Below are 12,449 nucleotides of genomic sequence, written 5' to 3' on the forward strand. Positions count from 1 at the left end.
CCCTCCTCTCATTTATCTCTCCACCCTTCAGGCTCTCAGCCTGTATTCCTTTTGCCCAAGGGCTTTTGCCCAAAACATCGATTTTACTGCTCCTCAGATGCTGCCTGAACTGCTGTGCTTTTCCAGCACCTCTCTAATCTAGACTCTTTTTTTGTCTCCTACAAGTACATCTCTGTGGTCAAGGCAGTGGCTCCAAACAACATTCCCTCATCCAAATCTGACGACAGGAGCACTAATGCCTCAGTGGATGGACAGGCATGGCTGACACAGACACACTGACACAAACACACATGCACACACTCAGATACCAACACCTCAGTAGGAACATTAGCCAGGTGAGAGCGAGGATCACCACAGCATGTCTGGGTCTTCTAGCACAATGTCCTCAGGGTCTCCCAACCAAAACTCCACAGCCAACAGGCTCTGCTCCACAGTAGACTCCCTTTGCCCCTGCTGCAGTGCTCGGGACTGCCAAAATGTAGTAAAAAAGAAGGTAGAAGGGCACATGTGACACAGGAGCAATACATCATCAATACATTTGAAAATATATATTCACTTTGTTCATCAGCTGTGTGAGCAAATGTCATTCTAGTTGCAACTATAACACTGAAGGTATACAGCCTATCCATTCTTTATGCTACACAATATCTTATGGGTAAAGTGAGTAGCTCCTGTGTCATGTGCAGGCTACGGGGAGTGTGGAAGGTGATTACTACTTTGTCAACCACAATCAATTTTTCCGAACACCAAAATGTTGATTGTGCATCACAGCCATGAGTGGATTGATTCCTGATGCTGCTTCATGTGCTCAAAAGTGATTCGGGGCAAGCATTTGGACTGCACATAAGAGGTTAATGCCTAAGGTTCACAAAGCATGTAATGCTCTCAGGTGTGTTTCACCTTCAGTATGTGGGTGTCTATGTCATGCTGTTCCCTTTCGAAGAGCCTCACATCACTCGAATTTGAAACCCGCTCCCTCACAGAATGAAGCACTTACCCTCCCCACTTCAGTGTGGTCAATGGCATTGTCAACTCCATTATGCATTTGTTATTTACTGCAAATTGGAAGAAAACAGCAGTCACTCCTCTGACTAGTCTCAGAGTCAGAATCTTACCCTTTGATGAACCCCCAAACACATACATTCTCACGTTCTCTTCTTGGTAAGTCTCCAAGTCAACCCAATCAGCTTTGAACTTCCCAAAGTACCCAATCAGCCTGCCTATCCAGATCTTCAATTTCCTACTTTAAACCCCTCTTCCCACAAGTCCCCCAGCCCCAGGAATGTCATGTAAACATGCCAAACTTAGCACTGTCCCTCCATGGAAGCCCAGGCTGCTGAGTGTCAATGATAACACCCCCCATTACTCCTTTTGCTTCAACACTCTATATTCTTCCCCCTTTGTATACTGAGCTACCTGCCTTTATGAATGAATTCCTCTCTGTATCCACCATGCTGCCTCCAGTGCCTACATTTAAGTTTCCCAGCTTCTCTCCCACAGCAAAGATCCCAATAAAGCTCTATATAATCTTTAGCGGACAATGCCTAGGACTGACTACACCCCACTTAGCAAATGGCTTCAATGGGCAGGCCTGATTGATATGTCTAGACCTCAAATTGATAATCTATACAGCTTCCTGATCGTCTTCCTATAATTTCCCACAGTGATGGCACTGGATCCAAAGGTCTGAACATGATCCCTTCCCCAGGCTGAGGAAGTATGAACCCACCAACACCAATGACCTTAAGCAGCCGACCTACCATGGCCAGGATTCTGGACTGTCCTTGACTTACTGTGCCAGGAGTCGTTACCTGAAGGATGTCTCCTTAGACCTGACTGAAGGCTACTCCACTTAAAGATGTCACACTCAATTGATGCAAAAGCATTGTGTTTAGCATGCACAGAGTCCGCACATGGTGCAGCTGTGAGATTGATGCTGCATGTATTGTAGCTACATGTCCACTTCAGTGACTGATAACTGCTGACAACCATGATTAGCTGCCAGGCTTTGTGTCTGCATAAAAAAGCGAGATGAGACAGAGGTATGGGGACAAAGCGCAAACAGGCAAGGCAAGGAAGGGTTGCTATAAACATCAAATTAGGCACAAAGCAAGTGAGCAAGCAAATGAGGAACCCTGAGATGCAGCCATGAACTTGGTGCCCCTGTCCCTGTTGTGGAAAGTGTCCTTGCAGCAGCAGTCCAATAAAAGATGCCTGTGAGCTTCAAAGTGCAGCTTTGAAGTGCAGAACTGTACTGAAAGTGGATCAGTGATGTGCCATGATAATGCAATGAGGCTGGTTTGTGTTTAATGCCAATGTCCATGGAAATGGGATGCATGCAAGTGCTTCCCATGTCTCAAGATATCAGTGCCAGTGTCCAAGGTGGAGATCTGGAGGACAAAATGGTGAGTTGGGGTCACCAGGTAACCACTCTGACTTACATGTTGGGAATGCACAGTGTCTAGTTTCTATCTACTAGGTGGACGAATGGGAAACTGTATATGAATGCAACGAGATTTTGTAGTAATGTAGGTGATAAGATGAGAGCAATGACGCATGGAATTGGGCCTCTCACTGCTCATGAGTAAGAATCTTGTTGCCCAACACTTGGTTGGAAAATGGGAATTCCTTTTTTTTGTTCTCAACATTGAGAAGGTCTTGCTGCACATCACACATGATTTTCCCAAACTTTTTTGCCACAGCCCACATCATTCTGGGGCTAAGGAAGATTTCACACACAATGATTGCTTCCCTAGAATCCAGGTTGACCCAGAAGTGAGTTTCCAATCCTACACTCTCAGCTGTAAACACCGCCTGCCTCCAGCTGTGGGGCATCATGCATCTTGGCAAACATTAGTCCATTTCACATTAAATATCTCGTTGGTGCTTTTGTCATCTCTGGACTCAATTAGCTGGAATTTTGACATTGAGATGGGTATTGGGAGTCAGGAATTTTCCCAACCATCTTCCAAACTGAAAGAATCCAATAACCCTTTTTTTTCCTGGGGTGATAAATAGGTCAGAGGCAGCAATGGGGTGACTGGTGAGATTGGCAGCTTGGGAGGCCCACCTCCACATACTGGCACATCAACCCAGTTGTATGCATGCTTTGTATGCACCTACAGCTGTCACTCCACGCCCCTTGATATCTCCCATACCACTTCAATTCCGCTACCACTCACTGAGCATATATTAGGTACATAAACACAACTATATAAAGGCATTTTCATCAACTTCACGCCACTTAGTCTTGTACAAATACACATACAAGCAGTGGAAAACCATTTCAAAGAGAGATTAGGTGATCCCAAAGTAATAAAGGTGTCAATCAAAATGCCATTCCCCTTTGAAAAAGCAGGTACCTGCCAGCTGAGTTCATTAGTCACTTTTGAACATGAGACAAGCATTCATAACAAGATCATCTGGCAACTGTAACAACCAAAGCAGGCTGAAGGGAGCTGGAGAAACTGTTGGAACATGACAAAGGATAGACCAAGGAAAAGCACTGGGTAATTTGAAGATAAGGAACACATAAACAAGACAGTTATCTGACAAGGAACAAGATTTTCACACAGAGGGTGGTACGTGTATGGAATGAGCTGCCAGAGGATGTGATGGAGGCTGGTACAATTGGAACATTTAAGAGGCATTTGGATGGGTATATGAATAGGAAGGGTTTGGAGGGATATGGGCTGGGTATTGGCAGGTGGGACTAGATTGGGTTGGGATATCTGGCCAGCATGGACGGGTTGGACCGAAGGGTCTGTTTCCATATTGTACATCTCTATGACTCTATATCGAGGGTAGGCATTGATAAAACAAAGGCTTAATTTTAATACTAGGCATTGATAAAACAAAGGCTTAATTTTAATACCTACAAAATGGCAAGTGTTAGATCAGGTCGAGTGTTAAAACCTCAAATCCAAATTCGGCCTACCACATCCAGGTTTAATAGAGGCAACACTGGAGGATAGACAGCCAACATGCTCCGAAGGATGTAGGTTGAACACTTAAATATTATAAGCAGACTGGAAGCCATATCTTTAACACGTTTATCAGGCTTAACTCAAGTAGACTAGGAAAAGAACCTAAACTATCACTCCGCTATGAGCTGTTCAGTAAAGGTACAAATGCTTCTAACCAGCACAACAAGGTATCTTATCCCTTGCAACTTCCAGCTCTATCAAACCCAGATGTATGCATGCTTTATATGCACCTTAAGCTGTCACCCCATGCCCTTCCCAGGTCAGTGATCAAATGCCCACTCTACCCCACCCAGGGTAAGGGATCAAAACCCTTCAGAATTCTTCCCCTTCCTCTCCCTTAGGGTCAGCGGTCAGATTTGCACATTCCCACCAACACAACAGGAGGTTCCTTGTCTGTTCCTGCACCTTCATAGAGTCCATAGAGTTTATACAGCACAGAAAAAGATCCTTCAGCTCATCATGCCTGTGCCAGTTATCAAGCATCAATCTGTTCTAATCCCATTTTCCAGCTTTGGGCCCATAACCTTGTATGCTATGGAGTTACTCATGGTTGTCCAGAATGATCCCTACCTGACAGAGACCAAAGACTTCAATCTGGCTGTTTTCCAAGCAAGGGAAGGAAGGAAAGAACAAAAACTGACACACACATGATTCCACAGAATTTGGGAAACCCAAAATACTAAATTTCCCAACTCAGACTCCTTCCCCCCACTGCCCCTACCCAGTCTACCTACTTAGGAGGTCCTTTCCTATGAATATTAAGACCAAAGCCAATTAATTTATTGCAATAAATTTGTTATTAATGATCAGTGCTCTGTATATACATTATAATGTATTACAGTTTATATTGTAATTTTTCAGATTACATTGTATTCTAGTATCTAATATGATTTTATTGGAGCAGTTATTCGTGACTATTTTTTCTTTCTTCATTGTCATTTTCACATCGTGACTTGATCGGCTTTACAAAACTGGCTAGTGAATATCTGATCTGCCACCCAGATACCATATTCTTGTAAACCTAGCACTGATTGCTTTCAGCTACAAATATTAGCTACTGATCTTGACTTTCATTAGTTGGACCAGATTCCTATTCTGCCTGTGAGTTCAAGGTGCACTGTTCACATTTGAACTATACAGTGACCAACACCTCTTATGTCTTATTTTATCATTTTGACATTGCTAATAATTCACTGAAAGCATTGCAGCAGAGCTTTAAAAGGTTTTTCTAACAGATTTAGAATCAGCTTAATGATTGTAGAAACTAAAGAATCCCATTCATAATTTTAAAAAACGAAGTGATTTTCCTTCTCAATTTTCCCCTCCTTTTATAGGGAGAGGGGAAGATGAAGTGGAGGATTGGAAGGAAATAACAAACAGTGTGGTTCTACAGACCACTAACAGCCCTCCAAATAGTCCACATACGTGAGCTCAGCAATGGAAGTTAATAGCTATAATCAAGTTCAATCCCACCAAGTGCAGCTTAATGTTCAACAATAGTACAGCAATACTGAACAGGAACCACAGCTAATTCTTCTTTATCCTAATCCAAGGTTAACTTTAGCACTTCAATTATTATCCTGTTCAACAGCAGTAACACAATACTGGAAAGGGATCAAATTTAGAAGTACAGTCTGCATGGCTCAACAACATTCTGTACACCTGCTTTCCTGATTAACCATTTGTAAGATCATCACTTCTTGCAAATGTGAAATTTGGGGCAGACTCGTAGAATCAGAATCACTGTGGACTGCTGATTTGTAAGTTTTTTTATGCTTGTGACTGTGAAAATTATTCCTTTTGCTCTCCTAATTTTCTTTAATTGTTGATGAGGGCATTGCATGCATTTGTTGTGCATCCCTCATTGGCTTTGAGAAGGTGGAAATGAGTGTATTCCATTTCAGTCTCATGTTGGGTGTTCATGGATAAATAGGAGTTTTGTTCTTTAGTTACTGCATTATCTTACTTCGAAGGTCAAAAGTCATGTTAATATATAACTTGTCTCTATAAGAAGCAGTTAAAGGTGGTTATACAGGATCAGACAATCGGAAACAACGGTTCCTCCAAGACCATTAATCCTGTGTGGACAAGCCACTGCAGAGTGTGGCAATTCAACAGACCGACCAGCCATCTATTGGCATTCGATGCTGCTCTATTAGTCACGATATGAACAAATCCTTGGTGCACTCCATTAAGGCCACAGTGGGTCATAGCACTAAGTCAAGCAAATGCTTTATATTATTACAAAGTTTGATCAAAAATGTTGTTTTAAATTTTGTGTGACCAACAAACATAGAATTACAGCATTGCCATAGTCTCTGACATTCTTGAGACAGCCATAGCTTGTGTCAGTAGGGATTTAATTAATGCCTTTTAGGTAGTTAGTTTTTCTTTGTTTCTTTTTCCATCCAACTGTGATTGTGAAGGCAGTTTTGTGATGTGAAGTCATGCCCACTGGGAAGCAGAATTAGACTGCCAGAACTTATTTCACTTAGTACCTTAACAGCCATTGGAGAACAGGAGATTTTAAGCCCATCTGTCTTGGCTTGATTTAAAGCCAGTTCCCAGAGGTAAACGAGTAGCACTCTAACAGCATGTTACCCACTGCCCTGGAGACTTGCTTTTGTTTAATGCCATCATGATATAACTACTCACTTTGAGATACCTATTTGCAGCCACGTAAGTGAAAAAACAAGAAGGACATTATTCTGGAAATATGTTTCAATAAAGAGCTTTGACTTTGTTTCAATTTTACCTGTGCAAACTATAAAACAATTGCCAGTTCATTGATGCTGATATAGTTGCACATTTCCCTGAAAAACATTGAATTAATATTTAGATTTCCCAGTGTTGAGTTTAGCTTTGCAAGACTTAGTGTTAATCCTATGCAGCTCAATGTATCACACTGAATTGCAAGCACTCGCCAATCAAAAAACTGCTCAAAGACTAGAATGCTGATCATATATTGTATCTACAAACCACCTGAAAACACTAAAATAGCATCACTCCCTTTCAATTGTTCTGGTTTACGTTTCATGTTTTTCATATTCTTCAAATGCTACATTGTCTGAATTTTACAAGAAAGAGTGATGAAAAGATTTAGTAGTTCTATACAAAGACTAGTGAGTGGACAGAATAGCTCACCCCTCCCTCTGCCAACCCTGCAATACAGAGAATAGGGGCTATTTCAGCAAATCCAGGAGAAAGCCAGGTAAGTATCTAGAACAAAATCTGATATGAGTGCCCTGAGAGCTACTGTGGAATATGGTGTTCCTGAAACTAGGCAAGTAAAGGTCACAATGCATTTATTGCTCCAATATATCACAGCAGGATACAAACAATGCAGTGTCTCAAACAGAGAGATGTATTACCTGGCCATTTCTTTTTAAATGACCAGTTACAGCTATTAACTCAAAGTTTTTATTTGCTCAATTCTAGTCAATTTCTATTCATATATTTGAACAGTTTTGTATATTTGTTAAAAGTAATCATCTATTTGTTGTTCCTGAAGTCAGGGATAAAGTTATCAGTTAGATCATGCAGATGTATTTACTCACCATTTAAACAAAGGTTACAGAGCATAATAACAATGAATTAGATTAAGAGAATCAACAAAGCAGCTATACAGAATGAAACTTTTCGCTGCTCCATCTAACTCCCTCAATTTTATGCTTTCAGCACAGAACTGGGGGTATATTTTATTCATGCTTTGGTGCCCATCCTGTAGAACTAGCCCAAAACTGAAACTGGGACTGGCACTGCAGTTTCATCTCTAAGCCAAATGCCATCCTGACTTGGAACTATTTTGCCATTGCTTCAGTTTGCCTTAGTTGGGTCAAAATCCTGGAAGTCCTTTTCTAACAGCTCTGGGGGTATACCTACTCTTTATGGACCTGCAGCAGTCCAAGAAGCTCATCAACACCTTCCCTAGGGATAGGCAAGAAACCACTGGCACCTACAGCACACAAATGAATGAAAAAAGACAATCTCTGTTTGAGGTTAACAATGATGGTTGGTGCAGAAACTGGAAGAAATTCAAATCAATACAATGGGAGTTTGTATTCAAGTATAGTGTTAGCACAGGACAGAGAAGAATATGGAACCTTGAAGTTTAATCTTGATATTAGAGAGCAGAGTGAAAATAAAGCCACCAATACTTTGTTTTAAACAGTTGTACTGGTTTATTGTAGTATGTTCATAAAAAAATTATCCCCCAAAACTAATGCGAGAAGTAATCATTTCTGGATCATGTTCACATTTGATCAAGATTTATAGAACACTAAGACATGAACAGCGCAGTTAAAAGTAGTTTGATTCATCCCGCACCACAGACAACACAGACTGAAAGTCAATGAGGAATAATTCAATTTCAGAACATTGGTTCTATTTATACCCAAACATTTACTTCATATTGAGTACTCATAAAACAACTACTCCCTGGAGGTATCGGTCACTTTGCACTGAAGAATCTTCTGTAAATTTTATCATCAATTACAGATTACAGATTACAGATTACTTACAGTGTGGAAACAGGCCCTTCGGCCCAACAAGTCCACACTGACCTGCCGAAGCGCAACCCACCCAGACCCATTCCCCTACATTTACCTCTTCACCTAACACTACGGGCAATTTAGCATGGCCAGTTCACCTAACAATTAATGTTAATCAGCTTTTCTTTCTGTGAACAAGTTAAGCCAATGAATTGAATTCTGTGACCCTGTCTTCGTCAAGAACCTTCTCTTATAATTTTAAAGCACGTTGTAGGCAAAAAGGAAGACTATGCAATAAATTGGAAGTGAGTAGTTATGAGCATCTCATAGATGCATTGGTGTTGACCCTATTATGTGTGTTCACACTTCCATTCGATTTGAAAACCAATGTTACTTTGAATTGAGAGAAGTTGCTCACTATTTGTATTGGCTACACGACATGCCAGCATAGCTCAGTGGGAACATTCTCATCTCTGTGTCAGAAGATTGTGCATTCAGGCCCTATTCAAGGGACTAGGCACATGGGGTACACTGATTCCCAGTGGAGTACTGTTCTGCCAACTTGTGCAGGCAACAGAGACCCCAGTCACTGGCTGGAGGCCTGATGAGAGCTGTGTGCCATCAAGAAGTGCCAATCAGGCACTTGACAGGTCAATCAGGTGCCCAGGGAATATGCCCTGCCAACTACAAGTTGCCAGTCAATCAGAGTCTATTGATTCAACGGAACAATTGCTTCTACAACAGAAACAGTAGCTTTTTCTAATATGAGGTGCCCACCTGAGGCTTTGGATTGAAGTGACATGAAGGCACAGATGATTGTTGTTGGCGATGGGGTGGAGAGACTTGACAACAAGGGTAGAGGATGGTAACTCTCACATTTTCTGAAATCAGGGTTCTTCAATCAGGCACCGAGTGCCTTGAACAAGAGATTCTCCCTTCTCAAATGTCTCCTCACACATTCCAGGAACATACTAACCATCCCACATGGGTTTGTCTCCTGTACTTTTTGCACAACAAGTCTCTGTGCAGCACTGGGTGAATAGCAGCAGTGGTGGGTTGAAGGTCTTAAGTCATTGCCACTTACGGGGGCTTAATTGGCAATGGGGCAGGAAGGCTGTCCACAGGTTTAACCAGGCTGTAGGCAGGTGGACAGAGGGGTCCCCACGACTGCCAATTGTCTGCTGGATTGAATGCCCTCTCTGTCAGCAATGTCACTCTTGTGGAGGGCACAAGATTCCATCTGCTATCTCTTGGGTGAGCTGTTATACTGGAACCCTGTTTGCCCTCCCAAAGGGCATAAAAGAAACCCCTCATATCCTTTGTGACTACATTGAAGAAAATTAGTGGGACTTCCAGGAATGTCATGGTATTTGGACAACTGACATTCTTAAAATAGACTACTATAGTGGGAGGCATTATCATACTGCTGTTTATAGGAGCTTGCTGTACACAAATTCTGTTGCACCTTAGATGTTACAACAGAGATTTTATATTTCTTAAATGGCTGTAATGTGCATAGAGTCATAGAATCATACAAGACTGAAACAAATCTTTTCACCCAACACGTCCATGCTGACCAAGTTTCCCAATTTAAACTAGTCCTACTTGCCCATGTATGGCCCATATCCCTCTCAAACCTTTCCTACTCATGTACCTACCCAAATGTCTTTTAAATGTTGTAACTGTACAGGCATCTTCCACTTCCCTTACAGTTCATTCCATGTATGAACCACCGTGTGTGTGAAAAGGTTGTCCCTCTGTACCTTTTTAAATCTTTCTTCTCTCATCTTAAAAATATGCCCTCTAGTTTTTAACCCCCCTACCCTCGGGAAAAGGCCTTTGCTATTCACCTTATCTATGCCCACCATGTTTAATAATGTAAATCTTTTCTGAACCCTCTCCAGTTTAATAATATCCTTCCTATAGTGAGGTGACCAAAACAGACACAGCACCCGTAAAGTAGCCTAACCAATATCTTGTACAATCACAACAGGATGTCCCAACTCCTATACTCAATGAAGCAATGAAGGCGAGCGTGCTAAACTCCTTCGTCACAAAATAGTGAAAAGTGCTAATAAATGTAAATTTTATTTCTTAATCTATATTATTAAGTCACCCACAAATAAGTTTTGAAGGTTTATTTCATACTAACCTGATCAATGGGCAGCTCGACCTGTGTTTGATTATCTTCTTGAACTTCTGTTGCACCCATGGTCTCGGTCCTTTCCTCATAAGCTTTAAACACACAGCCTTCAGGGTAAAAGAAAGTGAAAATAGCTGAAATTAAACTGGAGCCAGAGAATGGACAATGATGCAACAGTGGCTACCTGTGGTGTAAGGCAAGAACTGCACCTCAGCTCCAGTAACAGATGAAAAACATTTCACAGGAATACATGATCACCAGTTTCATCATTTTGAATGAACTTGAATAAAAAGATTTTTTTTAAGATGTTGTAGTTGAGACAAATGTGTACATTTCCAACTCAGATGTTCACTTTCCAAACAGAACACAGTTATTATTTATTATTTGAAAATGTATGGGTCAGCGAGTATGGAAAAATACAGTATAAAACTGATCCAACCAATAATGATCACAACACCAGGCTATCATTACTTGGATACACGCTGAACATAAATAGTGAAAATGGGCAATACACAGCATTGACAGTCAAAATTGGAAACTATCACTTTTGCTGCAACTGCATCTTTGCGTTGGGGCCACTCTCCATATTTGCTTGCCTTTACTTGTTTCCCACTGTGGCTTTCTCTACTTCTCTCACTTTTAATCATTGTTGTCACTATGATCACAAAGTTTGATTGTATAGTACATGTATCTTGGTGGCGCAGGTGCCGTTTCAGTCTAAAACACACACACACACACACACACACATACACACGATACCATTACAGTAAGGACATTAAGCACAAGTAAAGGAAGAGTTTTGTTTAACTTGTCCTCACATGTGGTACACTGACAGAATGCAGTTAATCGTCAACCACATTGCTGTAGATCTGGAATCACAAGTAGGCTAGACCAAGTAAGGATGGCAGTTTCCTTCCCTAAAGAACATTAGTGAACCAGAAGGGGTTTTTCAATCGACAACAGTTTCATGGTCATCATTAGACTCTTAATTCCAGATATTTTGCCATGGTGGGATCAAATCCAGGTCTCCAGAACATTACCTGTAACTCTGGATTAGCAGTCTAGCAATAATACTATCACCTCCCCAGTGCACTAGATGTACACAGCATAGGAAGATCACGGTGTGTAATGGTAAGTTGATGTCATTGCTGAACAATCCAGCTAAGGTCCTCTCCTAATTTCACAAATCTTAACATGCAGTCAGCAGCAGAAAAGATTTCCCTGCACTGCCAGTTATATGGATTATCAACTATTTTCAGATTAATCACTGATTTCAGTAAAAGTCATAGAGTCTTATGGCACAGAAACATACCCTGCCAAGCAGGGTTTCCAAACTAAACTAGTCCCATTTGCCTGTATTTGGCCAATATCCCTCTTACACCTTTCCTATTCATGTACCTGTCCAAATATCTTTTAAATATTGTAACTACACCCTCCCCTACCACTTCCTCTGGCAGTTCACTCTATATCCAGAGGAACCTTGATTATCCAGCATTCAATTTTGGAATTTGAAATTTTGGATTATCCAAACAAGATCGCAAGGTTCTGATGCATGGCTAACTATGTTATCCAACATCGATTATCTGGCATTCAATTAACCTAACAAAATGCTCCCCGCCCGTGACCTTCAGATAATCGAGGTTCCTCTGTATGCACTATCCTCTGTGTGGAAAACGTTGCCCCTCATATCCTTTTTAAATCTTTTCCCTTCTCACCTAAAACCTACGCCCTCTAGTTTTGAACTCCCCTACCTTCTGGAAAAGACCTTTGCAATTCACCTTATACATGCCTCTCATGATTTTATAAACTTCTATAAGGTCACCCCTCAAT

The 12,449-nt window shown here is 41.3% G+C and overlaps 1 protein-coding gene across 2 annotated transcripts in view; it reads right to left on the bottom strand.

The window, feature by feature from the left end:
• LOC122564386 (doublecortin domain-containing protein 2-like) overlaps positions 1 to 12,449 on the bottom strand; it is a 218,204-nt gene that overhangs the window by 40,527 nt on the left and 165,228 nt on the right. For both annotated transcript variants that reach the window (XM_043719167.1, XM_043719166.1), the window contains exon 8: positions 10,629 to 10,726. In XM_043719167.1, coding sequence (XP_043575102.1) covers positions 10,629 to 10,726 — 98 coding nt within the window. The remainder of the gene's footprint in view (positions 1 to 10,628; positions 10,727 to 12,449) is intronic.

This window comes from Chiloscyllium plagiosum, chromosome 29 (genome assembly GCF_004010195.1).
Source record: "Chiloscyllium plagiosum isolate BGI_BamShark_2017 chromosome 29, ASM401019v2, whole genome shotgun sequence".
Lineage (NCBI taxonomy): Eukaryota > Metazoa > Chordata > Chondrichthyes > Orectolobiformes > Hemiscylliidae > Chiloscyllium > Chiloscyllium plagiosum.